At 34.3% G+C, this 26,460-nt stretch overlaps 6 protein-coding genes and 2 non-coding genes across 8 annotated transcripts; 4 read left to right on the forward strand and 4 right to left on the reverse strand.

Annotated features, from left to right (window-relative positions):
• Positions 1-58: 58 nt before the first annotated feature.
• Positions 59-3,498, reverse strand: LOC149492315 (uncharacterized). The gene is made up of 4 exons (XM_089716576.1): positions 1,374-3,498; positions 1,100-1,190; positions 435-699; positions 59-335 (listed from the first exon to the last, which is right to left on the reverse strand). Exons 1-3 carry the CDS (start codon positions 3,336-3,338, stop codon positions 509-511), a joined length of 2,247 nt encoding a protein of 748 aa, XP_089572702.1. The 5' UTR covers positions 3,339-3,498; the 3' UTR covers positions 59-335; positions 435-508.
• A 3,386-nt stretch (positions 3,499-6,884) lies between these two features.
• On the forward strand, positions 6,885-11,001 carry LOC149492316 (E3 ubiquitin-protein ligase AIRP2-like). Its single transcript, XM_089716579.1, has 5 exons — positions 6,885-7,061; positions 8,183-8,333; positions 8,415-8,481; positions 8,581-8,815; positions 10,467-11,001. Exons 1-5 carry the CDS (start codon positions 6,982-6,984, stop codon positions 10,675-10,677), a joined length of 744 nt encoding a protein of 247 aa, XP_089572705.1. The 5' UTR covers positions 6,885-6,981; the 3' UTR covers positions 10,678-11,001.
• A 500-nt stretch (positions 11,002-11,501) lies between these two features.
• DES-1-LIKE (fatty acid desaturase family protein) lies at positions 11,502-14,045 on the forward strand. The gene is made up of 2 exons (XM_089716578.1): positions 11,502-11,890; positions 13,059-14,045. The coding sequence occupies exons 1-2, from the start codon at positions 11,708-11,710 to the stop codon at positions 13,887-13,889; spliced, it is 1,014 nt and encodes a 337-aa protein (XP_089572704.1). The 5' UTR covers positions 11,502-11,707; the 3' UTR covers positions 13,890-14,045.
• A 70-nt stretch (positions 14,046-14,115) lies between these two features.
• Positions 14,116-15,743, reverse strand: LOC149492317 (tetraspanin-19-like). The gene is made up of 6 exons (XM_089716580.1): positions 15,415-15,743; positions 15,175-15,274; positions 14,967-15,047; positions 14,781-14,885; positions 14,510-14,695; positions 14,116-14,305 (listed from the first exon to the last, which is right to left on the reverse strand). The coding sequence occupies exons 1-6, from the start codon at positions 15,585-15,587 to the stop codon at positions 14,231-14,233; spliced, it is 720 nt and encodes a 239-aa protein (XP_089572706.1). The 5' UTR covers positions 15,588-15,743; the 3' UTR covers positions 14,116-14,230.
• Positions 15,744-15,882: 139 nt separating this feature from the next.
• TRNAV-UAC (transfer RNA valine (anticodon UAC)) lies at positions 15,883-15,955 on the forward strand. Its single transcript has one exon. It is a non-coding gene; the product is annotated as a tRNA-Val (tRNA).
• Positions 15,956-16,036: 81 nt separating this feature from the next.
• Positions 16,037-16,109, forward strand: TRNAV-UAC (transfer RNA valine (anticodon UAC)). The gene has a single exon. It is a non-coding gene; the product is annotated as a tRNA-Val (tRNA).
• A 363-nt stretch (positions 16,110-16,472) lies between these two features.
• Positions 16,473-21,815, reverse strand: LOC105649526 (transcription factor-like protein). The gene is made up of 15 exons (XM_012236192.4): positions 21,552-21,815; positions 21,291-21,458; positions 21,040-21,108; positions 20,482-20,572; positions 20,202-20,302; positions 20,058-20,103; positions 19,909-19,968; positions 18,716-18,784; positions 18,462-18,545; positions 18,279-18,362; positions 17,818-17,903; positions 17,556-17,646; positions 17,170-17,250; positions 16,886-16,960; positions 16,473-16,804 (listed from the first exon to the last, which is right to left on the reverse strand). Exons 1-15 carry the CDS (start codon positions 21,662-21,664, stop codon positions 16,670-16,672), a joined length of 1,353 nt encoding a protein of 450 aa, XP_012091582.1. The 5' UTR covers positions 21,665-21,815; the 3' UTR covers positions 16,473-16,669.
• Positions 21,816-22,684: 869 nt separating this feature from the next.
• Positions 22,685-26,246, reverse strand: LOC105649527 (defensin-like protein). Its single transcript, XM_012236193.4, has 5 exons — positions 25,547-26,246; positions 24,439-24,492; positions 24,185-24,288; positions 23,803-23,841; positions 22,685-23,262 (listed from the first exon to the last, which is right to left on the reverse strand). Exons 1-5 carry the CDS (start codon positions 25,620-25,622, stop codon positions 23,110-23,112), a joined length of 426 nt encoding a protein of 141 aa, XP_012091583.1. The 5' UTR covers positions 25,623-26,246; the 3' UTR covers positions 22,685-23,109.
• Between the last annotated feature and the right edge of the window lie 214 nt (positions 26,247-26,460).

Raw genomic sequence — 26,460 nt, forward strand, 5'->3', positions numbered from 1 at the left:
ACTATTAAGGGTTCTTTCTGCCATTGTTTTTTGTCAATTCGATATCTGCCTTCAAAACTTGTTTGAACCAGCACTTGCACATATTTTACTTATCCTCTTATTTAACCATTTTTACAAAGTTGTTATACATGATACCACTCCTTTTTAATCAAAGGTCCCAATAACAACAATCTACAATCGCAAAGTAATCATCTTTAGTCTCAGTTGAATGCTCCCTGAAAGTTATAAGAGAGGAGATAGCTGAATCGCACTGGTTCCTTTAGATTTGATGAAGACTAACAGATGTGAGAAGCAGCAACCTTTGTTTCTTTTATTCTCATTTAGCTAATATCATCCTGTATGTAAAAGATGTAAGTGGCCACGAAAAAAGAAACAGAGAAAACCTGAAAAAATGTAAACCAATGAAAGAACTTTCTTTATAGCATCAAAGGCACCTGTGAAGATGACTAAGCAGGGGATACAGAAGAGCAAGGGGTTCGAGTGATGAAGTGAATTTTTCTTCATGGTATTAAAGAAGCCTGCGATTCAGCTCAGCAACACATGACAATAGAGCTTCTCTAACTTGGAGATTTTTAGAGTCCATATCAAGTGCATCTTCATATAGTCGTTTTGCTTGCATTAGTAACTTCGCTTTCTCTTTACTATTCCTCGGCCTTAAACGAGATCTTTGCTGCAGCACCACGCCCCATCTAAAAAGAGCTGCAACTCACAAATGCAAAGTTCAGTACACTAAATACTCAGTTTTTTTGTTCTATTCATTACCTGTACAATCATATTGGATTGCATAAGACAACCTCTTATCAAAGGAATCCTTGCAATCCAAAACACACTTTGAGAGAGTATAAACACATAAGGCAGTGGGGTTGTATTCTATTAGAAATTCTTGAATACATCATATCCTGCTAATCATGGTGATAAACTTTTCTAGTAAAAGTATTCCTTTCGCAGTGCTTTACTGCCATTCAAACACTTAATGGTTATGAGTGTTTTGGCATGATTTTTGTTTTAAACTATTGAAATGAGACTACTTAATTTCTTGTTCTATTAACCCATAGTCCGTAAAAGATCTTTTAGCCAAGGGAAAATATCTTTTACTAACCATCAGGTGCATAAACATTGCCTTTGGACATCATAGCATCAAACTTATCAATCGCAGCCAAGAACACCTTGTCAGCATCAAAAGCAGCTTCCTGAAATCCAAAAATACACAAATAGAACTAGTGAGATTCAGGATCAGATATTAAATTGCTCAGAAGTAAGCTGCAAAATTTGTTAATTCTATTGAGACACACAGCCAGGCTGTCCCAAATGCCTCATTAACAAGAATCGAGCAGCATTTATCTAACTATTAAAAGAATGCTGTGAATACTTACTGGTCCAATATCCGCAATCAATTGTGCACGAAAAGACAAAGCAAGGCCCCAATTATATAATGCTCTTACATCATTCCCATCAATTGATAATGCCAGCCTATACTTTCTGCCTGCCTCTATAAGAAGTTCTTCACATTCTTCACACACATTAACAAGAGCATATGCAATTTTATCTTTCTTTCTTACTTGCTCATCTAAGCCTTTGAGTACTCTACTCTGATTTTCAAGTGATAAGGGGTCCCTTCGTGAGAGGAGAGTTCTCAATTCACGACTAATCTTTAATTTTAGTTCTCCATGAAGGAGATATGTGTTGCCCAATTGGCCAACTGCCAACAAACTCATGGGCTTCATGGCTAGGGCTTTAGATAGTAACTTGGACGACTTGTATAGAATGACCTCTGCATGCTCTTCATCACGTTTTCCCCTTATACATTCCTTAGCTTGTTTCAAAAGGTTGCTAGCTTCAGTAAGATACCTATCAAACACCACATCATCTGAAATCATTGAAGAAGAAGAGGAATCAACTTCACTCTCAAATACAGATTGATGATCAGAGCCAGAATCATCATTCAGCCCCTCTTTCCTGAATTGAGATCTGTAAAGTTCATCTTCATTCATCTTCCTGCTATGAGAAGACTTGTAAGCTCCACTAGATTGCTTCAACGTCTGCTCCTGTGAGAAGGAAGCTTCTGTTTCCATGTGTTTGAAACTGAAATTAAAATCCACTGTATCATGCACATTGCCATGAGGTTTCCACATGTCAGTTTCATCGCTTTTGTCCATCCTCCAAGAAACACTATGATTATCCACAAACTGCAATCTGCTACTTTTGTAAGAATACTCTTCAGCATCAATGGATCTCTTTCCACTCCTAGTTCTTTCTCCCGTGTTTTTCGCATTTTCTGAAATCATTCTAATTCTTCTTTCACCATCCCAGTCTCTATCTAAAGTAGACTTTTTTGTTAAATCTTGAGAAAACATGGAAGGCCTATTACCTTCATTATTATCAACAGCATTAAGAATCCCTTCTTCCATTGTCAGAGTTGACTTGTTTCCTTGACTTTGATCATTTGCTAAACCCTGCACAACCCCTTGCTTAACATTGTCTTTATCTTTCCCTTTATTAGGTTTTGAGTCAACCATTTTCTCTCCAAACAAACCCCCAAGAAATTGCAACATTTCAAACCCAGCTTCTCCTATCTCTTTCTTTTTTCTACCAGATGATTTCGGATTCTCAATTAACACATTGCTTGAATTCCCTACACTATCAATGGTGGCCTCAACTTCATTTCTAGAATTCAAAGCCGATGCCTGTACTGATTCAAGTACACTGATATAATTTTCTAAATCAACCAATTCAATCTCTTCAGTATGAACAGCTCTTTGTATAGCATTTTTCAAATCATTAACTTTAACATCAAACCCATCAAAAAAACCTACTAAACTCTTCAATCTCTCACTATAAACCCTAATGATTTCCTCTTTTGCCCTCTTCTTACTCGCACTGCCACTGACCTCATTAAAACTTCCTCCACGGAAAAACCCAAGCGAAAACCCGATACCAAAAATCAAAACAGAAGCAGGAAACACGATAATTGACGAAATTCTAACTCTACAAATAGCAAAAGCGCAAATAATTCCCAATAAAAACGTAAAGACGTGTTTTTTATCATCGATTCCTCTAGAAACCAGAAAATCACGAAGCTGACTTGACTTACCCGAGCTAAGCAAATCACCACCAAGTAGCAGATCGTCCCAACCACTGTAATTAGGTGAATTAGAGATAGCTGATGCCTTGATGGAAGAGAATCTGGTAGGTTTGAGCATGCAGAGAGATTTTGTGTTGGAAATTCGAATGAACCTTTCATTTTCCCGTGAAAGTGATGGAAAGTGAAAGAGAAAAATTGAAGGAGATAATTGGGAGTTTTTACAGCTAATTGGATTTAGAAAGATTAGAGTTTTCATTGGGGATTTATTCAAAAAATGGAACGCAGGTTCCTCTCTGTCACATTAACAACAACAAGAACAGCAGAATCAGCTCATGTGAAGCACATCGACTGGGAAATGAGAAGTGGAAAACGATGTGTCGTCCAATATGTGGCATGTATCCATACATAACCCACGATCCATATCCAGAATATTATCTAACTCAAGATTAGGGCTGTTCATTAATTATTCAGTAAGCTTGCGCTAAGTAAAAGGAAATGACCGTCACAGCCCACGTTCAAGAAACTGGGCCAGATTGAGCCCATATAAAGGCCTGTCGCAATAAACCTAACAAAATATGTCTTGAGCCCATATGAGTTATGAAACTCACAACAAAGCCAAAAAAAAAAAAAAAAAAAAAAAGAGTAGTGTTATTAGCATGCTCGAGCCGAGAGTGATATTTAAATAAAGCATTTTCTAACGATAGCTTACTTTAGATTTTAGATTTTAATTTCATCATTTATGCATTAACTTTTGTTTTTAATTAATAAATTTATAAATGTCTAATTATCTCTTTTGAATTTCAACATGATAAATAAGATTGGATTAAGCTTTAAAATTTATATTATGGATTTAGAAATAAGAAAGTCTACCATATGTAACATATGATTCCACCAAGAACAAAATAAATAAATAAAGTGGCGTTCTTGTTAGGAATAAAGAAGTAATTATCAAAAATAATTATCAAGGACAAAAACAAATGATTGATGTTGAATATTATTTATTAGGTGAATTAATAAAGAGAAAGAGATGAGATTGAAAAGACAATGCATTAATGTTGTTATCTAACAATTGTACAGAAACAGATTGTTGGCTATTGTTAAATGATAAGGTTGATGAGATAATAATAGTTGTGATGTTGGTTGCCCAGTCGGACATCACATTCACTTATATCAGAATATAAAATATCTACATGCTCTCAACCTAACCCACACACAACAACCCACCTTATTCCCCTCTTTTTAAGAAATTTTCTAAATATCTTTCTTGTGCTCGGACAAAAAATGATATTCCGATGAAATTCTCAAGATATTTATAATTTCAAATTTTAAATTTTTAATAATTATTTAATTATATGATTTCATATATAAAGAGCGAGAGATATTGAGTTCAATCATCTTAATCACAGTTGTAAATTGATTGTTAATGAAATAGATCTTACATTTAAAATCATTTGAGAGGTTTTACCTTTTTAGATATATTCTTTCCATCTCATTTTGTTTGCTTATCCTTTTGTTTTTTTTATGTTTTAAAATGTTTGCAAGGTTTCTAAATTTAGATATGTAAACAATTATTTTTTCTATGATAATCTTTATGATTCTTCATTAAACAAAAGACTTATATTAATATTTTAATGAGTTAAGGGTAAAATAACTTTTGTTAACTAAATTTTAAATATATGTATTTTGTCAAACTATGCAAATAAAATGGAACGAAGAGAATATAAAATTAATTGAAGTTCGTGACTGTACTTTCTCATAAGTAGAAATTAGATTCTAATGAGATCAGCACTTGCATATTTCAAAAATAATGGATTTCTCCTCTAGATTAAATCATCTAATTAATATTGCAAATATTATTAGCCATTAAACATACATTTAATGATGGTTAATTGACTATTGATCATGAATAAATACATTGAACTGTGACTCCTAATCACCGGCTGCTGCATTCTAGAAGGTAAACATGACACATTCCCTCTTTCCCTTTTTCTATTTGTATCCTCAATTGACCCATTAGAATTTTATTAGGGTTAGTTGAATGTTGTTTGTTAACTTAGTAAATGATGATTAAAGAATAACATTAGTTAAGTTATGATCAATTAATTACCTCTAACTCCATTAATTGCATTGCAAGGTTAATCCTCTAAGAGCAACTCTAATGCAAATATGGATTGGTCTTATTAAATTGTCATATCAGAAAAATGGAAACACTTGTTGAAAAATGCTCTCTAATGCTAATATTTATTTAGGATGTCAAGCTGATATGTAAAAAAAAAATAGATAGACACACCTTCTATTTCTAAAATGTCTTTTAGACAGTGTTAACATTTATTAATCCTTAGTAATTGGTTGCATATTAAATTATAGACGTTGAAAAAAAAAAAAATAAAGATAATGGAAGAAAATTCAAAACTAATGCATTGGAGATAATTTTTAAAAATTTATTATCTATAAATAGACATTGAACAACATCATCATTCACATCTCCTATTTCACATGACACATCAACGAAAATCCACATTAACACTCTATACGCTCTAAGTTTCCCATCTCCATTTATTCAATTTATTAAATTATATATAAATATTTAAACCTAAATGGTAATTCCTCACTCCATTTGTTTAAAGTTTTTACACTATAATTAAAATAATTGGATGACTTTAATTATGAAAAGAAGATGCTTATTAACTCAACAATCATCCATACTCAAGTTTTAACAACCATTTCTTGTTACTAAAATTTAAAAAGTGAAGAAGAAGGATATGCTAAGACGAGTGTTATAATAAAAAATATTATTCATTAATTTAATAGATATGAGAGTAATATTTTAAAAAATTAATTAACTCTTGAATTTTTTAAAAACCATAAATAATTTCAAATATAGCAAATTTTAAAAAATGAGAGATAAAAACATTTTAAAATTTCTCAAAAAAAAAAAAAAAAAGGTTTTTTCAAGATTATTTAACCTCTCAATTTAATCATAACTATAACTTTTTTTTAAATTGATAACTATATTGATGATTCTCTAAAGTTTACTTTCACTAAATTATTTAATCTTTCAGTAGTAAATTGTAATTTTAAAAATTAACTATTTAGTTACTCATTTAAATTTAATTGAATGGACTAATCAACGTATTTAGCAAACATATAAGAAATAAAGTTATAATTATAATTAGAAAGAATAAGCAATTATTTTGTATCTTTTAAACGTAAAATAACAAACAAAAAAGAAATAAAATGAATTTGATTATAAAATTTTTATCAATTTAATAAATTAAAAATAGCATTATTTATACGTGTTATTTATGATATTATTTTAATTCATTAAATCGAGATAAAAAAATATTTTGAAGAATAAAATAAAAGAAGAGGGCAAAGGCAACCAATTAAAAAAAAAAAAAAGAGTGCGTGGAGTTAAAGCTAAATAAAACCGAAAGTGTAAATAAAGCGGAAAAAAAAAAAGTGGCGGACAAAAACAAGCGCTGCATTGAAAAAAATGAGAAATCCTAATGGATAAGCCACAAATATACAGTCACGGGCAGGTTGGCTCCTTTCGCTTCCTATCTTATTATTATTATTTTTCCATTTATAATTTTTTTAATCTATCATTTATTTTCAACGCTCCACGATATCCTTTTCCTTATCCACGTGTCCCCTCTTCTTCTCTATCGGCTTCGCTTTCAAGAAGCACCTATTAGAACAACCCCACCAGGGAGAGTCGAAAAAATAGAAAGAATCCATTTTTTTACATAAAGGACCGTAGATAGGTTGGGAGAGGAAAAAGGGGTTTTGGTGGAGAGGGAGATAGAAGGGAGGGAGGGCTGGGGTTTTGGCTTTTGGGCGTGTTTCTAGTTTTGAGAGAGAATAATTTGATTGTTTAATCTCGAGTATTGTAAGAGATGTACGTAGCTTCTATGAGAAAGTCCTTCAAAGACTCTCTCAAAGTGCTTGAAGCTGATATCCAACATGCTAATACTCTGTAAGTGAGGAATTTTTTCAACTTTTGGGTTTTTTGAGCTTTGATTTTATGATGCGTTTCATTTTTTTTTTTTTTTGGAATTGAAAATTTTGTTTTAATTTTTTTTGTGTCGTCATTGTTGTAATCGGTGGTTGAATGTGAATCATAAAGCATACAATTTTTAATTTTTGTTGCTGTTTTGGTTTATGTGCTCTGTTTTTATTTTTATTTTTTGCTGTTTTGTTTTGTATTATGATTTTAGGCTCGGGTACACTACGAAGCCTCTTTAGGCCCAGTACTAATTTTATCTGTTTATGTCTCAGCTACTGTGAGTAAACTACGATCATTCTTGTTCCTGCATGATAAATTCTTTCTTTTGGGCGTCATGGTCAAAATTTGAGTTTAGTGTCTAACATTGATACATTTTTTGATGGAGATAAGTTTTTTCGTATATTCTTTTGCATATCCAACGGTTCTTATGTTAAAGTTCTAATCTTCTTTCCCCCTTATCTTTTCCACTCACCTGAAATTCATTCAAATGTTATCCAATTGTGAACTTCTGCGGTGATTTGCATTAGCTTTGTCTATTAGCAGGATTCTCTGTTCCTCTGTATGTTTTTTTTTTTTTTTAAATTTACTATCTACCATTCCGAAGAGTGAGAAGAGAGAGAGAGAGAGAGAGAGGAGGGTTGGAAGGGGGCTTCGCTATTGGGCAGTATTCACTCCACTTCATCACATGGCCGATGGCTTCCACTTGGTTGTGCTTTTATAACATTATCTTGAAGCAGATATGACATAGAGCGTTGGTACTTCTTTTTTCTACAAACAAATGCTTACTATAAAAGAAAGGCCACGCCCAATTGTTCACTATGGCATATTATTTTGTCGTTTCTGAGGCATTCCGAGTTTGAAGATAAATATATAAATTTAATTGTAAATGTTGCTGTGGGCTACAAGGACAGTACTGACTTTGGTCCTTTTGTCTTGAAAATACTATTAACGAATTCTGTAATGGGTTTTTATGTGTGCTCATGCCTTGACTTTTGTCTCATTGTCGTTGGGTATTCTACCAGGTTGTTAACTTGAAGGCCTTGCAGAATTTTTGCTTCTGTTTAAATTCTTATCTTGCAATGTACTTACAGGGCATCTGATTTCCCACGAGAGTATGATGGTGCCGGCCTTCAGATGAGAATGTCTTACAGTCCAGCTGCCCACCTGTTTCTTTTCCTAGTTCAATGGACAGATTGCCACCTAGCAGGCGCGCTTGGCCTGTTAAGAATCCTAATATATAAGGTTGAAATTTTTTCTATTGATGGCCACAATTGTAACTAAATAAATCATGGAAAAGCCTTGATATGCTGATTTATCTAATAGGTTTATGTGGATGGCACCACTACCATGTCTACTCATGAAAGAAAAGCAAGTATTAGGGAGTTCTATGGTAAATTGCCATCTTCTATGAGTTTTTGTTGTGTATTAATTTCACCATAGTTTGTCCCTTATTCTCTTACCTTAATATCTGCATTCCTTGTCTGGCCAGCGGTTATTTATCCCTCTTTATTGCAACTTCAAAGAGGGGTCACTGATTCAGAGGATAAGAAACAGAAGGCAGTATGCATGGAAAGGTACCGAAGAAGAGATGATGAAGAACATTGGCAACATACAGAAGCGGATATTGAAAGAGAAGAGGAATGTGGAATATGCATGGAGATGAATAGTAAGATTGTACTGCCTAACTGCAACCATGCCATGTGCTTGAAATGTTACCGAGAATGGTACTCTCTCACTTTCTCTACAGCTGGTTCCTTCTTGTTCTTGGGATCTGAAGAAAACTTTTTGCTTTTGTAGTTGTTTTTTTCTTTCCAGTTATATGTGGTAATCATCCTAAATCATATTAGACCTTTTTTTCTTTATCATTTTGGACAACATGAACTCCTAGCTGTATGCCTAAGTTAAATGAAATTGCATCTACTTTCTTCTGAAAGGTGGATTTGTTCATTCTATTGAATTCAGAATTGCATAATCTTACGAATCCATGAGCGAGGGAAGAAATTGTCTTTACAGGTGGTACTTAGAGAAATTCAAGGGAAATGCATGCCTTTCTTTGCAAAATCTTGTTAATACTTTGTTTTTCAATATGACAACCGACTCTGTATCTACTAATAAAGCATCAAGTTTTCATTGATTGCCTAAAGACACCTATGATATTTTCTGAGGCTTGAGGGTGAGAGGGACATCTTGATAGGGGATGAGTAATTGTGTGATCAATTTTAATATGATATTTGGTGTATTTGTAGATTTCCAATTTTATTGAAGAGTTAAGTTATGGCTAGTTGGATACTTATTAAGACATTTTTGTTAGATACTTGATATTACCTGCATTTTGGTCTGGCATATTTTTTGCACATGATGACTTGTTTAGTCAATTTAGAATTATGTTTTTTAGCTCTTTTTTTTTGTTTTGTTTTTGCCATTTGTAGTTGGTTGTTGCACACTTGATGTGTGATCTGTTTTACATCTGTAGATGCTGACAGAAGCTTCTTCGACGGGAATATGGAACAAATTTTACCTGTCCATTTTAGCCCTACTTTTTATTTATCTGTCCATCTTGGTCCCACTTTTTAGGAAATTTATGCAACTCTCAAAGTTTTTGCTTTATTATCTCACCCTGTAGATTGTTGCATGTGCCAATGCTTACTCAGTTGAAGGGTATGCCCAAGACTCATAAACTACCTTACAAATTTTATGTGTAGAACTGGTTTATTGTGTGCCTTCTTCTTCATTGTCGTAATCCTTGCTTCATGTTCATGTATATGTGCAAGCATGTATTTTGGGATGTTGAGTTGGGTTCTCTCTCTCTCTCTCTCTCTCTCTCTCTTGGTGGTCTGGTTTGGGGGTTGTTACAGAAGGGAAGAGTGCTTGAGCAGGTTATTGGGATGGATCACTACTTGCTTTAAGCTGGATCCTTACATACCCCAGCTCTAGTTTCATGTTTGGGTGTCTTGATATGTATCGAAAGTTTTCCCTGGCTAAGATTTACTTATGTGCCTGTATAGTTTAAAGGAAATGCTATAAGAATCGTATCATACTTGTGTCATTTTGGTATAACTAAAGTTATTGATTTTCCAACTTCTATGAATTGTTTTATTTAAAGATGATTTCAATTTTGTACTTGATGAAACTTAAAAGTAAGCCTTTAGCATCCGTATCTCTGGCGTGGTGATACTCATTTTTCTGCTTGAGACTAAAAGACATTGTAACATGGAATCAATATTGTGTATTGTCTTTTGGTTGTGTGGAGGCTAAGCATATGCATCAGTCTCGTCTTCCTTTCATCTGTAATTTGAATTTTCATATGTTGAAATGTGGTTTTATCTGTTAACATTTGGATGACAAATTGAGGATGTATTGCTGCCATGATTGCAGGCGATCGAGATCGCAGTCATGCCCCTTCTGTCGTGACAGTCTGAAGAGAGTGAACTCTGGAGATTTGTGGGTTTTTACTGATAGTAGGGATATAGTGGACATGGCAACAGTGACAAGGGAGAATCTTAGAAGGCTTTTCATGTATGTAGATAAGTTGCCGTTGATTGTTCCAGATGCCCTTTTTGACACTTATGATTCTCATCTTAGATAGGCACAAGAATGGTCTGAGATCTCCATCTCCCAACGAGTTTGGGTTAGTAGTATCAATCCCAAACCCAGAAAAAGAAAAAAAGAGAGATCTTGATGAGTAGTTTCCTCTCTGTTTCCGTTGCATTGCATAAGGTCACTGAAATTGATTTGGCAAATATTTAGGCCAAATTAGAAAAATATCAGTGCTTTTCTTTTCTGAAGAATCCAACTTGGAGTTGGTTGGCGAGGTTGAGATTAGGTTAGAGATGGGGTTCATAAATTGTATTTAGCACATTTGTAAATCCTTGTATAGCTTCTTCATATTTACTCCTTAAGCTTTTGCTAATTCTGTGTCACTTGCACCTCCTCTTTCTTCTTCTTCTTCTTCTTCTGGTAAACTATAAATAATTGAAGCTACCATCAAATTCAACATAGAAAAGTGTGGTGGTAATTTTGGACTAAAAGTTTGAGACAGATTATTGAGTTGAAAAAAAAAAAGGTTGGTAATTAGTAAAAAATTAATAAGATGAATGGCAAATCAACCAGATTCCAATCAGTGGGGCCGTGTAGCATGTTCTTCTTATTGTAATGTGACCTTAAGATCCACAGCGGTGTTGTCCAGTCTTTCTAAGCAGATACTCCAAGATCCAACCTGTAAAATCCGGCAGATTGACCATCAAGTATGGTCCACTTTCTTTTTTTAACTTTGTCTTTCTGATTGTGCGTACAGGCGTTCTCGTTGTAAACGACACCGTTTCTTGCGATGCAGCTCAGTAACCGTTGGATTACGTCTGATTTGTTTTTAGCGCGTCACGACACCGAATTATTACTGTCACTTTATTGGTAAAAAATAACATGGGGTGGGAGAAGGAGAGTGCTTCATATATCATGACTCGTGACTGCGTTATGACTTATGCGTATATCCCTCTCCCTCCATTTTTAAACCGCATCTGTAGCCATAGCAAAGGAGAGAATATCTTTCTGGAATAAGAGAAGAAGAAGGGGCCAATAGAGAAAGAGAGGCGGGAGTGAGAGCGAAACGAGGGGAAAAAATGGGCAAAGGGGGAGAGAAGATAGAGGACAAGCTCGAGGAAGAGGAAGACGAAGGAGTAATGGCCACCGACTTCTTCTGGTCGTATACAGATGAGCCTCATGCTTCTAGGAGAAGACAGATCCTCTCTCAATATCCTCAAATTAAACAACTCTTTGGCCCTGACCGTTTGGCTTGCTTCAAGGTGTCTTTTTCTCTTATTCTCCATTTCCAATTTTTGGTCTTTGTTTATTTTGTTGTTTAGATCTGAGATAATGTGGGTGAATTTCTATGCTTTATTTGGATGATTAATGCGATTCTCCATTTTGCTCATTGTTGAGTATTTGCCTTTACACTTGCTGTTGTTTTCTTTCAAAAAATCATCATACATTCAATTTATTGGAACTGGATCTTTTTCTTTCGATATATATTGTAACTGTGCCTCGATTCATCTTTCAATTCGTAATTTTTCCTCATTGATTATGTGAATCGTACCTTCATAAAGAAACAAGATTTACTGGCAATGGATTCTTTCGTAACTCCATGGCTTATGCATAAGTTTGGTTGACTGTAACTCTCGTTTTGCAACTTTATGTGGTAACTTATGTTAATTTGACTTGTTTTCTATTGCATTTGAGAGCCTGAGAATCTTGACTTTAACTATTTGTTCTGCATAGAAGACGAGGCTTATTCCTGGAATCGAGAAGTGCTTGATAATGTGCAGAAGAACTTTATTGTTTATGACTGTGACTGACGTTTATTTTTGCACACCTTAGAATGTGTAATATTACTTTTTGGTTAGACATCTGCAATTCAATTCAAGATCTAATTTATAATTGCAATGTTTCTAGGTCACTCTTAATAATTTTTTAGATGTGCTTTTCACCTCCTTTAGTTAAAATCAAACAAGAGTATCACTCTGCCCAAATTTAAGGAAATTTGTATAGGTTTTATGAGATATCTGAAAGATGTTTTCGAGAAATTATCTTCCATATTTTCTACAAGAGAAACAAGAAAAGAATTCTGGTCTAGGGCTCTACGACTTGCCATGCCTTCCACACTTTTCCTTGTAATTGATTCTAGCTCCATATCTTAATAAGTAAATGTAAATGGATAAATATTTCCAATATTAGTTATTTTTATCCAGTACATGATTCCTCTTTTAGGTTGTGCAAAAAAAAAAAAAAAAAGAAAAAAAAAGGAGCTTTAAACTAAATTGAAAATCATAGTTATATATAAGATTGGTTGGAAATATTTGAGTACTGGTGTAAAGATACAGAGTGATGTGCATTTTTTGATGGAAATTGTGCATATTATCATATTTTTCTTCTTAATTTTAATGGTTTATGATCTTGAACTTTGTGATGTTTCAGGTTACTATGGTTGTCATGCTTCAGCTTTGGACAGCTACATTACTTCATGATGCTGGCTGGCTGAAGATACTGACAATAGCTTACTTCTTTGGTTCGTTCCTCAACCACAATCTTTTCTTAGCCATCCATGAGCTCAGTCATAATCTCGCTTTCTCTACCCCCGTCTACAACCGGTGGCTTGGGATTTTTGCTAACCTCCCTATTGGTGTGCCCATGTCCGTTACCTTCCAGAAATATCACCTTGAACACCATCGCTTTCAAGGAGTAGATGGGATTGATATGGACATCCCAAGCCATGCTGAAGCCCATCTTGTGAAGAATGTTGTTGCAAAATCCATATGGGTTATCTTACAACTCTTCTTCTATGCTCTGAGGCCTCTATTTCTCAAACCAAAGCCACCTGGTTATTGGGAGTTCGTCAACCTTTTTATTCAGATAGCCTTGAATGCCTCCGTGGTTCATTTTTGGGGCTGGCGATCTTTTGGCTATTTAATCCTTTCCACGTTTGTTGGAGGTGGAATGCACCCAATGGCGGGACATTTTATCTCCGAACATTATGTCTTCAAGCCTGATCAAGAGACATATTCTTATTATGGCCCTTTAAATTTGCTAACTTGGCATGTAGGGTTCCACAATGAACATCATGATTTTCCTAGGATCGCTGGGAACAGGCTTCACAAGGTGAAGGAGATTGCGCCAGAATATTATCAAAATTTAGACTCGTATAAGTCTTGGAGCCAGGTCATCTACATGTATATTATGGATAGGACAATTGGGCCCTACAGCCGAATGAAGAGAAAGGTGTCAACTACTACAAAGAAATCTGAGTAGCTGCTATTTCTTTCTCTTTTTTTTTTTTTTGCCCATTTTTCCATCTTTGCTGTAAGATAGTGCTATTTTTAGAAAAAAAAGAATTATAGTTTGAAACATTTATGTATCTTTATTTTACTTTTAGGCTGAAATGTTGAGTTGGTTATTTATTCTTGATCTGGAAAGAGCTTTTCTTTTTCTTGTTTATGACACTAAATAGTAAATACACAACATGCAATAACAAAGATGACAAAGACAACTTCCATTCTAAGTGGCATGCATGATTTAACCTAATTACAGTTAATTCCAACGTTATTGTTAGAAAACATCTCTTAATTTATTGGCATTGCAGGCTAGCAGAATTAGTTTGTTGCCTTCTTGTTGTTTTCCTCATAAGTTGATGCTATTCTCTTCACGAAGGAGTCTGTCTCTTTTGTCTACAAAGGAGGAAAAAAGAAAAAACATTTCCCAATTAAATGAGAAAATTACCATTCGCGTACTTACTTGACGGAAGGAAATTACTAATTCTGAAATAGTAAGGACCAAATTGTGTAATATGATAAACTTATGGTCTATGTTGTAATTAATCTAAATAATTTAAAAGGAAGATAAAGCTGTTATAATCGATTCTAAATCCTTACATTCCATGAATCATTCTTGGAGGCCAAATGTGGATCGCCATTAACCACATAAGAAGGTGTCTGTAAATGTTTATTTAGTAGTGGAAGCCTGGCTGCTGTGTATTCATCGTCACTGTCATAGTTGGAGGGTCCATTATAATTTACTCGTACAGCTCTCAAAGCCATTGCAAATAAGATACAGCATCCCTGCATGCATATCCAATTATGTCTCAGACTTTAATAAATTATTGGAAATCTGATCAAATTGAAAGGAATTTCTTTTTTAAAATACCTGAGCTAAGACGATCAACAAACCTATCCATTTGAAAACATCAAAATTTGACTCGACAAATTCTTTAAAATCATGGAATCTCCCTGTTGGATCCTCAGGTAAATCCTGTAGAAAAGAACAAGTAAAACAAAGTAAATAGAACAAAACAATATCAAGAAGTTTTGATTTATCAATTAATTAATGTACCTTTTCCCAAGCAGAATTTAGGAGTATATCAGCTGCAATTGCAGATTCCAGCAAGAAAAGCACAAAGATAATTACTGTATACTGTGTCTTCTATGAAGGTAAACACTATTTCTTAATTTCCTCTGAACTTGCATATATGTTTTTATTAGTTTAACAAAATTATAAGCTAAGCATAAGAATTAATTATGATAAAATATAATAAGGATACACAAGAAAGGCAGAAACTGTTTGAGCTATCTGCAGAAATATGGCCGAGACATGTAATGAAGCACATGGAAACGCCAATGCTTAGAAAAGTGTATATAAACCTGCAGGTTTATGGACTATGTCAAGCAATGAATGTATTAATCATGAAAGGAAGAGTTATTTATGACAAAATTGACAGTTTAACATAAAATATTTGATAAAACAAACACAAAACATAAGTGAAAAGATAGAAAGTACATGCCATGGAGCAGTAGAATCATGAACATCAAGAGATGATGATGAGCCTTCCATGTCTCTTTGCCACACTCTGGCCATCCAAAGACTATACAGAACCATTGCAATTCCAAACATTCCTACAACTGCATTTACCATTTTCAGTATTGACCTCAGCAAAGTCTTTGCAATGCTTGCCATTTTTTCTTAGAACTTGCAGAAATTGGAGAATCAAATAATTCAAAGGTTTATCTGATACAAAATTACATGACAACTGATCTTAATGGATCCATCCTGTTAATAGTACAGTTTCAGAACCCAAAGAACATGACAAACTTGGATATTACATCATAATTGCATGATGCATAATGAGCATGGAAATTTCTTGGAAACTGTCTTTGTACTGTTAATGCCCTTTTGGCTGGGCTCACTTTCCCTTTGGAAAACTACAAAATAATATCGTACTATATTAAAATTTGGAATGATATGCCAGTAGGTTGCTGTGGTGTAGTGGTTATCACGTCAGTCTTACACACTGAAGGTCCCCAGTTCGATACTGGGCAGCAACATTTTACTTCTCTTCAAACTTTTTTTGACATTTTTAATTTGGTTTTGAAATATAGTTTGTTTAAGCCACTACTGCCAATCTCGTTGCTGTGGTGTAGTGGTTATCACGTCAGTCTTACACACTGAAGGTCCCCAGTTCGATCCTGGGCAGCAACATTTTACTTCCCTTCAAATTTTTTTTGACATTTTTAATTTTTTTTTGAAATATGTGTTTCAGTCTCAACTCTCAATGTTGTTGCTGTTGTTTAGTGCTTATCACGTCAGTCTTACACACTGAAGGCCCCTTATTCGACGGCGGCAGCAACATGTTATTGGCATTTTGAATTCCTTTTCTACAAAATGAAATGTTCAAATTTCAGTCTCAATCTGCATTTCTTTCACAACTTTGAAACTATGTCGTTACTTGTTATTCCTATTGGTTCAAAGATGGGCCATCGTCGTGTAAAGGGACGATGATAGGACGAAGTATTGCCAAAAGTCTATATGAACATTTGAAGTAACTTCAGATAAAAGAAAATGTAGTAAAAGTTTATAGAGTGATTCTTATTGGAAAAAATAATTAAAAATTTTGAATATCTATCGCAATGTGACAGGAAGATTGATTCCTAAATTTCTTCCGAGTATTACATTTTCTCATTTTGTGGTTGTGGGTGATCTTCTGGAATAAATTATACAACTTGATGTCCTCTTATCGGTTTAATATTCACAGAGGCCTATTATTTTTGTCCTCGAAGAAATTCTCGCATGTTCATGTGAAGTTCTGCCTTGACTGCCATGCGCATTTTCTTCGAATCCTCCCACAGTAAACCACTCCATTCTCGTGCAAAGTCACAAGCAGCCTCAAATACATCCTGACAGATGAGATATGAAATGATGACCAAAAAAGAAAAAGCACGACCAAATTAACAGTCAAAATAAGATACTTGACATACTCTTGAGGGGAATTCATCATAGAAATGTGCAGGGGTCATCTCAACCCTGTTCAAATCTGATTCCCAGAGTCTTATCTGTTCATAAAAGAATGGGTTTCAAAACATTAGGAAGTCGAGAATAATCTGTGTCTCAGCATATGCAACAGCCAGAAAGACTGGTAATTAATATAAGAGAAGTAATTGGTTTGATAATGTTTGTGAATTTCATATTGGAGCTTTTGTATGATAAGAGGAAACAAAATATTTGAATTGACACATGTGTGGACATGGAAAATCATTGTGACCTGATCTGTCACATTTTCAGGAACAGTAGGTATTTTCTCTGCAACACGAGGATGAGCATTCTGCTGAAGAAAAGAAATTATCTGCAAAGGAAACCATTCAAAAGTAAACAGTTCCCAAATGTAAGATCAGAAACAAACAATATATGTTAAACTCCTAAAATATGTCAGGATCTATAAGTGCCTCGAAGTGACTTTTTGCCTAATGAAATAAACAGTTGATACATTCATACAGAGTAATCAGGACGAAAATACTATTTTTTAAAATTGTCTAATTCATGAATTTGGTCTTATTTACAAGATTCTTGGTGATCCAGGAAACCTTCTTTCTTTAGGGAAAAAATAAAGTACTGACCTGCTGGGCCCATTCATTCTAAATAAACGCTCACCTGTTCTGCTGTGATACCATTTTCAAAAGCATTATACAAGCTTTCTTTTGTTATTGCTCCAACAATAAGGTTTGGGAGCTGATACTCAACTCTGCATATATAAGCAGAAAGCATAGAACTTTTTAACTTCACAGTCAAACGCACAAGTTTAAGCAGTGAAATTATGATAGTAAAAAGTGAATGTGAAAAAAGAGTACTTGCCAGATTGATAAGCAAATTTAAGCAGCTGGCATTTTATTTTCGCTGTAAGTGTGGGGCATACCTTGAAAACAAACGCAGAATTTCACAATGCAGCTTTGATTGCGAATAAGCATACATCCTAAAGTTTGTTTCCACAACAACAAATCCCTGAATAGAAGAAAAAAAACTGTAAGAGAAATTTCTTCCCTCGCTCTCCCTTCCTAACTATATCACTCTTTCTTTTCTCCAGCAGGACTATGTCTAGCAAGCACTTTGTCTGTCTCACTGGGCAGACAATGTCAACCTCAGGCCTCAGCATAATGTACCAATTAGACAAAGGAAGGGTGATTAAAGTTTTAACTATTGCACATTAGTGAATATATTTGAAAATTGAAGTCATATTGTTATACAGCATTACATGCTACAACAACACCAGATAAGACATGCAATCTAAAATATTATTATTAAAGAGGAAAAACGGAAACTAAATAAATGGGGTTAAAGTCCAGGCATTTATGCGTAGGGGCTTTACGTTTATCACACCTGTTTCCGAGATGATGAATCTGTCAAGCTCACTGAAAGATTTGTAGCTAATTTAGTAGGTATGAACCAACTCTCCTTCCTGCCCTGAAAATCTATATATTAATAAGAGATGCAGAAAAGTAATACTTGTTATCTGATAGGTCAATGGAACATGGAAAACCTATAATAAAACAGATAGATAACCTGCTGAAGTTTAATTAATCCCAGGTCTGCAAGGTCCTTTATTGTATTCCTCTGAATATCAGTCAATGTATTCATATTATATGCCTAAATCATGAAGAGGAGAATGTAGAACATTGTAAGACTTCGGAAACAGTTCAAAAATGTACTTCTGAGAAAAGGAAAATGCATTGGAAATTTTTAATCAGACATTTTTATTTTGTGCAGAAAGTGTTATCCATGAGAAGACATGTAAACTACAAAATTACATGCAGTACCTCACCAGGGGTATGAAAACTAAGCTCTAGCAGAAAGGAAATCAGATCTGGTGGATCTATACCACGCTCCTGAACCAAAAGGAGAAAATATTAATCAAAGATAGATGATAAGCAAAACACTTAAGAGAACAAAATAAGCATAAAAAAAATCCTTGCAAAAAAATAACCAAGAAAATGTCTGGCTGTTTTGAGTTTATTTCAATTCAACTTAAAGTCAGCTTAAGTTTGGAACACTCATAATTAAACAAGCTCACTGGCATAACTTGAGCTCACCAACAAAATCCAAAAGGATGAGAATGACATAGGCGATGGCTGAATGGGGTTGGGTGCTCACTAGATCCCTGATTCTCATTACAACTATAATAAACACCACCAATATTCAAAAGTTCAAATAGGATATTAAAATTTTAAACATTGCATTTAAATCCGTAATTCTTAACCACAGCATAACAATGAATTATAAGAATATTCAAAAAAATCATTTTGAGATTAGCTGAAAATAATGTAACGAGTGGACTTTTCTTCACATATTAGACGATTTATATTCTTTCATGTATCAAGGGAAAAAAAAAGGTGATGTCAAATAATCATTTTTAAACAGTTATTTACATAATTAACATGTAAGCCACCTCCATAGTAGGCTGTGAGGCTTGATATCTAACAATTTAATTGTAGTTCCCTATGGCTCAAGAATTGCTTGAGCTTGTAAGCCTCACACTTGAATTATAGGTAGATTTTAGCTTATCCAACTCTGTTTAACATCATATAGAAACAATGTTATCTTGGTAATTCTCCAAGCAAACAGCTCTAGACACATTTCAGTTGTGCCAAACCCAAGCCGGTCAAGGAGATCGGATCACCTCATTTTTTGAAGAATTGGTTACTGTATGAATCTTAAGAAGAGCAATAAAAATTAACAAAAGGATTCAATAGTTCAAACATGTTAATAAGATGAAAGTAAGGTTCTATATAAATGATCAAATGCCACAAACATAAGATTTAAAATATATCAGTTTTGAACAAATCTTAGTTTAGAAGTTCTTTATACCACACGATGGGTTTCATAAAGAAATGGATTTGCAAGTAAGAGAGTCGCATCTGTAATAGACTTTATCAGAACTCAGAAGTCTATTACTACTTGGGAAAAAAAGTAAGAAGAAAAAGCCACCAAAAAGAATTTAACAAGTTCTTACCTCAGAGTTAGAGATATATTCTCTGATTATGTACCATAGTTGTGCATTTGTATCCATCAGCTGCAATTGCACATATTGAGAAGAAATTTCAAATTACAGTAATTAACAATAAGAAAGTGCAAATCACATATGATTAGCATGATGCACACCAAAAATTGGAAACCACCCTCAGTTAATCGGGCAGCATCTTTATCCCTACAGAAAAGGCAAATATGTAGCATGTCAGAGGTATGAAATGTAGGATTCTCAATGTTCAGAACTAAAGGTGTATAATATGTGTTAACAAATATTACCTTTGACTCAAAAGACCCCTTTGGAAAATTTTAATCATAGAAGAGCTAAAGTTGGTCAGCTTTTCTGCTTGGGCCGAGTTTATAAGTTGTAGCAAGAAACACTGATTTAACACAATCACAGGCCACAAGAGAACAGTCATAAGAGGAAAAAGTAATAATATCATTTCATATCATAGTGGTTACCAACTTACCATGATAAACAAGAACTAGCTTATAATTTCTGACAAAGAAAAATGAGCAAATGACCCAAATAATAGAAATACATAGATGAAGCTCACACCTCCCACTGTCCAAGGGCATATGCCTCGAGTTCCTCTGGGCTTGGGAGTCTTACAATATTTGGAGGCATTGGTTCCCTAGGCAAAACTTCACTGAAGTATGAAAAATTCAATTTTCAAGCATTGGTGATAAGACAAGGTTAGAAGTTAAACACAAAATCTAAGAAATTTCAAGCAATACAATACCGTCAATCAAAGGCATGAATGATAAATTGACAATGCTTGATGTCTAAAGTTTGGAAATGAACAAGCCCAAATTTCAGTTTAACTATTTAAGCATTATTTATCTGTTTATGTTAATAAGACGAGACACAGTTTAAAATGCAGAAGAAAAGTCTACATATAATATGGTTTTCAATGCCTATTTACTGATATCGGTACATTTATGTGTAACCTTTAAAATAATTTACTTCAATGGAATACATTAAGCAAGATGGGTTTATTCCTTTCTCCCTTTGATTTCCTTGTGTTGTGTTTGATAAATCCTACCTGACCAATAAATTCATTTAAGCTAAGAAATACAACAAACAAAGGCCACACATGTGAATGTAAAAACTTACCGATCTATTAAATGCTTCTGAAGATTAGTCTGAAATGTTAGATTTAATCTGTAACTGGCTTCCTTTTTCCTGCCATTTTAATAATATGAACCAAAAATTTCAGCAAAATGCAGATAGTGTATTGACGACTAATGTTTTCATTATTAATAACATGAAGATCAACATGACTGATCAAATCTGTCCAATCAGCTCAAATCTCAGAAACCAATAGAATTACAAATTAAAATTCGAATAAAACAATTGCAAATTACCTATCGACAGTTTCAGTAAAAATTCTCAACTGAATCAAGCGATCAATGGAGACTTTATGCTTAGAGGATCCATCAGCGAGCACCCACTCCCCCAGCATCTTGGCTGTTACTGGACCATCTATATACAACATTTCCAACACATATTTCTTCGCTAAAGGAGGCAATGACCTAAAACCAAACTTAACAATTTATTTTTCAGCCACTGTAATGATAAAATAAAGCAATAATAGTTGAAATGTAAAGAGAAGAGAAAAGGAACACCTGAGAATAGCTTGGCAAATGAAGGGATTAGCGTAAAGCTTGTCCAGCTTCATGGCGGGAAGAGACGCCACCATGTCCATGAAATTCTTAGCAATTATTCTTACCTGAGGCATTTTGTTTTTTCGAGGGAATTTCAAATCCTCTTATTTATCTCAAACTTGATATTTCAGTTTCTTTTTTAGGGTTTTTGATTGATGAGGCTTCTGATCAGTGCTTGCTGAATTAATGTATTGCTGTGAGACGTAAGCAACCGAGTACTAGTGTCCGGTTACTGAATCACAGAAATACGACGTCGTCTTTTCGAGTTTGTTCCTGCTCCAGTGACACTGATAGAGATGTTTTTAATTAATTTTTACTTAGAAAGTAGTTTAAACCAGGGATAATGCTAATAGTATGCATTTAAATTATTTTTTCTATTTTACCCTTCAATAAATTCACATTTTACATGTAGTTGCATTTAATTACACCTATAAATTTGGAGCTAATTTATTATAAAAATAAGGGTAGAAAAGAAAAAACACAAATTATCACTAAATTAATTGTATTTTCTTAAAATTTGTAGAAAAAGAAACGATGACAATTTTTTTGGGACGAGAAGTAATTGCTTTCTAAATTATTTCTTTTGCAGATGATGGATTAAAAAAAAAATCAATTGAAAAAATTTCTCTAGTAAAAAATGTGAGGTAACATTCTAAAATTCAGTCCCAACTAATATCTATATTAAGACAAGAATATCCACGAAATTCCCTTTGCATATTTGAACTTTTCAATCAAAATGTTAAAACATTATCTGCTGGCAATTTCTAAGGAATCTGATTCTTAGACTCAATCTGGTCAACTGTTTTAGCCTTCAATACAATGGAAATTCTAACCATCTCTGAATTTCCTTTTCATGGCCATGCTATGGTTTTCCCGTACTGCCTGTTCAGCGTATTAAGAATTTGATATGTATCAATGAATTTTAGAAGCAAAACCTCCTCATTTCCAGGAGTTGCTAAGACCTTTAGTACAGAATCTGCTTACTCAAATATACAGGGGCGATCTGCGCCACTTTGACAGATCCCAAGCTGCTAAAATTGTATCAAAGCGTGATAAAGCAAACACAAACACTTGCATAACTGCTGATCCCACCATAAAAAATTTCACCTATTTCATCAAAATGAACAGAATCATGGTACAATTTCGTCTCAAAGTTATAGAAAATACATTTTGAAACTATGCTACTTCTGAAACCAACTTCATTGGTCTGTATCATCAACCAAAAATGTGAAGGGATTGATTTTGATTTTACAAATCGGTTATCCAAGCTATGCTGTCAAAAAAACAGATATCAACTACAACGTAGCTTCAGACACCCAATGAGGGATAAGACATGGATAAAATTAAGATGCTGCCAACAAAAAAGGACCTTAGGTTGTAAAGATCCACAGCTGGAACCAAGAAGCAATAAGAATCTTCTGGGGCTACATAAGCTAACAAAATTGACTGCGTCATGTTTCTCACCGTGGCTTTCTTTTCTCTTTCTACCTATTTTCTCTTTCACTCGCTCTATTTCTGTCTATGCAGAGGTGCAAGGTATGTCTTCAGCAGGTTCATCAGGTTTAGAAGCTATTGGAGGTGGCTTCTGAATATGGGCTGGCTTTACAGAAGGTGGAGGCTTGCTTGGCCTGTTTGGTCGAACCTGATCAACTTTATCTGGTTCAATTTCAAACTGCAGTCCAGAATGAACAAGCATCATATTAATGAAATAAAGATATAGCATAGCACATGAATTTAAGGAGAATGCTACCTAATCCTACAAGAATGATTTTATTTGAGCTTAAGTTGTAATTTTTTACCATAATAAATTGGTTGCTTCCTCTTTAATGACTACAGAAGCTCAAGACAAAAGAACTGGTGGCAGATGAAGTGGGCTAAGGAAAAGAGAAAAGGAATCTTTCTCTGATCAACTTATTCAGATTAACAATAAAATGAACAGCAAGTATGATATATGCATCAAATTCAGTAACACCACTTGAAATCCACAACTTCCACATCAAATACAAGCAGGAAAATGTTTTAATTTTTCACATAAATGTTTGCCAAAGATCCTCTAGATAATACAGAAACAAAGAGCTTTCCAAATAACACAGTATATTGAAAAGGGTCCATCCCTCTGTTATTGATGAAAATCAGCATTCATGCAAATCCTTCTCATGTATAAATTGAACATGAACCAACATAGTCAACAATATGATGAGAACAGACTCACCTTGTAACCACAGCCAGCTACACAGGCATGGAAGCATTCCTGTATAAAGAGAATGATGAGAAAAAATTTAATAGCTGAAACAGAACAGGTAGAATTGGAAATGGATTGAAAAACCAGCATTTTATTATCTATCCAAAAACATTTTGAAGAAAATTTTATGAAATTTATCTATTCTAAACACTTCCTCAGTCTTATGGGAGTGAAAAAACTCAAACGGATCATGACACTTGAAATGAAAAACTAAGTGGGGCACTGCACAAAGTCAGGAAAAGAAGGGACAAGGACTTGAATCACATCATATGATATCACTGCAACAGTGATTGAAAAGTGTGAAAAAGAATGGAAGAGAGAGAAAAAGTTACAGGTTAAAGGGATAAAATACCTCAGAATAACTGGCAGCTCCAGGTGACCTGTCAATGTATGCACTCCACTGCTGATCCTTAAATACAGGGTCCTTGTAGCATATTTCATTGCACTCAGACAGACCTGAAGGTTCAAGAACATCAGAGTTAAACTCGTAAGCTTCAAGTGTAACTCCCAATAGAAAGAAAAAATTTACATCTAATCTATGTGAAAAAATGGCAATTTAGGGGGAGAGTTATTCCTTTTTTGGGAGGGGGCGTGATGGATACTCACATTCTTCCCATGTTTCTCCATCAGCATCACATCCCTTCTTGCAGAACACTCTCCCTGCAAAATTCCAAACTACCAGTCAGACAGATCAAAGTGATAGTTTGATATCAGATCTAATATCATGTCAATTATGAGAAAATCAAGTGCAATGAATCCAAAGTTCTCCCTGTGGCACTGTGGCATACGATATTCCACAAATTCAATAACATCTGTGGCATCTTGAAAATGTCAATAACGTTAATTGAGAACCTAGTAAGCAATCTCTCACATGCAACTTGTATCATGTAAACAATTATTTACATATGAGCATCTGGGTTCAGCCATTCACAAAGCACTAAGAAAAAGTCACCAATAATGAGGAAAGGCGGAGTAATACAAAGTTAATAAATCCATTACAAACTTCACAAACTAGCACCATTTACAATACATAGGCTTTCCTTCCAAGCATTTTTCTTAGCATTTGAGACATCTTGAAAATGTCAAATAACATTGATTCATAAAATTATTTTCCTCACATTTCCCCTGTCCATTGGTTGTCACCAGAAGCAACAATGTGATGTCGATATTGACAATGCAGTTCATGCAGTAGCCTCTATATTTTGTTTCCATGTATTACAAAGTCAAGAACATTGTAACGAACAATTGAATAGCCACTTCCAGATAAATAATCAAACAGGAGGATTACTCCATTATTCTTTAAATTAGAAACAATAGCAGCTCATATTTTTATATTTCTTATTTCTTAAACATGGTCCAATTATGCAACCAATAAAAGCTATAATCAATCTTTTGAGAGGAGGGAAATTCAAAAGGGTACAGTAATTCATATTACCAAACATAGGCAACATAGGATACATTCGTAATCACATTCCTGCTTCCCTTCCCCTTTCCCCCATACCCAAAGAGTATACATACGTATAATCAAAAAAATCTAAAAAATCGAGTAAATTAACAAGAAATTCATCATTAATCGTTAAGAAATATCAAATCTAAGTTACAATATACAAGTCTTGGTGGACAACGAACAAGAAAAACAAAAGCGAGCAACTAAAATGAATTATATTTTAATTTTTTTTAACAAGGAATAACGAGGTAGAGGAAGGTTACATACATGGAATCTGAGTGAGAGCAGCGTATTTGTGAGTGCATTCGTTGCCACAAGGTCGAGCCCATTGCTGGGGTAGCATCTTTTACGTCTTCGTTCTTACAATTTCACAGCTCTCTCTATGTTGGGAGGATAGGGAGAGGAAATTGGAACAGGAGAGATTCACAATATACAGGGCTAATTTCGTCCTTTCAGTTTTATGACAGGGTTTTCGGGGACTCCCAATTCTTCTTCCAACATCTGGCGCTCAGTTCTCCTCTCTTTTTTATCTTAAAAAACACAAAAAAAAAAAAAAAAAAAAAAAAAGGGCTATCGCGTGGCAAGGAAACTTTTCCGCCCTTACGGAAACTTTTCGTCCCAGATACAAACTTTTCTGTTCGATAAGAATTTTTTTTGCTGGACAGAACAAAATTTTCCGGCCGACAGTGAAACAATTCCGCTGTCAATCAACCGCAGAAAGATTTACCAGATCACACAGGAAGGAGTTAGAAGTATTATCTATTGTCTGCCATGGCCAATTATAATTTGTATATTAATTAGGTATGCACATCCAAAACGTACCTCCTCCCAAAACAGAGCTACCAAAGAGAGAGCCAGAGAAAACTAGGAGATGGAGAAGAGAAGTGAATGAATTTTGATATCCATCTGGTCGGAGAAGAAGCCTCGTCAGATGTATTATCATTTTATATGTTTCAATTTTTCTGATCATGGTGCCTTAATCGTAATTAATCTAGCAATTATCATAATTATAAAAGTAAAACCCTGTAAAGGATTGTATTCTGTTAAAGCTACCTTCAATTCAAGTTATCCATAACAGCTTGCCTCTAGCAAAAATTCAACTTACAGTCTGCAACTTCCATCTACCTATTCATTTTTTATTTAAAGATAAATGATGGCTTAGAGGCAGGTTAGCTTTTTTT

This window comes from Jatropha curcas, chromosome 11 (assembly GCF_041381405.1).
Source record: "Jatropha curcas cultivar XTBG-Jc1 chromosome 11, XTBG_Jcur_1.0, whole genome shotgun sequence".
In the NCBI taxonomy this organism is placed as follows: Eukaryota; Viridiplantae; Streptophyta; class Magnoliopsida; order Malpighiales; family Euphorbiaceae; genus Jatropha; species Jatropha curcas.

Bases quoted from the DNA above. Each gene is read 5' to 3' on its own strand.
- LOC149492315 (XM_089716576.1), bottom strand. From the start codon at position 3,338: ATGAAAACTCTAATCTTTCTAAATCCAATTAGCTGTAAAAACTCCCAA. The intron at 1,191-1,373 runs GTAAGTATTCAC...TTTGGATTTCAG, and splicing joins TGATTGCGGATATTGGACCA to GAAGCTGCTTTTGATGCTGA. The intron at 700-1,099 runs GTTAGTAAAAGA...TGTGAGTTGCAG, and splicing joins CAATGTTTATGCACCTGATG to CTCTTTTTAGATGGGGCGTG.
- LOC149492316 (XM_089716579.1), top strand. From the start codon at position 6,982: ATGTACGTAGCTTCTATGAGAAAGTCCTTCAAAGACTCTCTCAAAGTG. The intron at 7,062-8,182 runs GTAAGTGAGGAA...ATGTACTTACAG, and splicing joins ATCCAACATGCTAATACTCT to GGCATCTGATTTCCCACGAG. The intron at 8,334-8,414 runs GTTGAAATTTTT...TTTATCTAATAG, and splicing joins TAAGAATCCTAATATATAAG to GTTTATGTGGATGGCACCAC.
- DES-1-LIKE (XM_089716578.1), top strand. From the start codon at position 11,708: ATGGGCAAAGGGGGAGAGAAGATAGAGGACAAGCTCGAGGAAGAGGAA. The intron at 11,891-13,058 runs GTGTCTTTTTCT...GTGATGTTTCAG, and splicing joins ACCGTTTGGCTTGCTTCAAG to GTTACTATGGTTGTCATGCT.
- LOC149492317 (XM_089716580.1), bottom strand. From the start codon at position 15,587: ATGGCAAGCATTGCAAAGACTTTGCTGAGGTCAATACTGAAAATGGTA. The intron at 15,048-15,174 runs GTATCCTTATTA...TAGAAGACACAG, and splicing joins ACAGTTTCTGCCTTTCTTGT to TATACAGTAATTATCTTTGT. The intron at 14,306-14,509 runs GTAAGGATTTAG...CCTCCTTTGTAG, and splicing joins CCAAGAATGATTCATGGAAT to ACAAAAGAGACAGACTCCTT.
- LOC105649526 (XM_012236192.4), bottom strand. From the start codon at position 21,664: ATGCCTCAGGTAAGAATAATTGCTAAGAATTTCATGGACATGGTGGCG. The intron at 20,303-20,481 runs GTGTGAGCTTCA...GTGTTAAATCAG, and splicing joins ATGCCCTTGGACAGTGGGAG to TGTTTCTTGCTACAACTTAT. The intron at 16,805-16,885 runs GTATGTCAAGTA...CTCATCTGTCAG, and splicing joins ATGATGAATTCCCCTCAAGA to GATGTATTTGAGGCTGCTTG.
- LOC105649527 (XM_012236193.4), bottom strand. From the start codon at position 25,622: ATGCTACCCCAGCAATGGGCTCGACCTTGTGGCAACGAATGCACTCAC. The intron at 24,493-25,546 runs GTATGTAACCTT...GGAATTTTGCAG, and splicing joins TGCTCTCACTCAGATTCCAT to GGAGAGTGTTCTGCAAGAAG. The intron at 23,263-23,802 runs GTGAGTCTGTTC...TCTGGACTGCAG, and splicing joins TAGCTGGCTGTGGTTACAAG to TTTGAAATTGAACCAGATAA.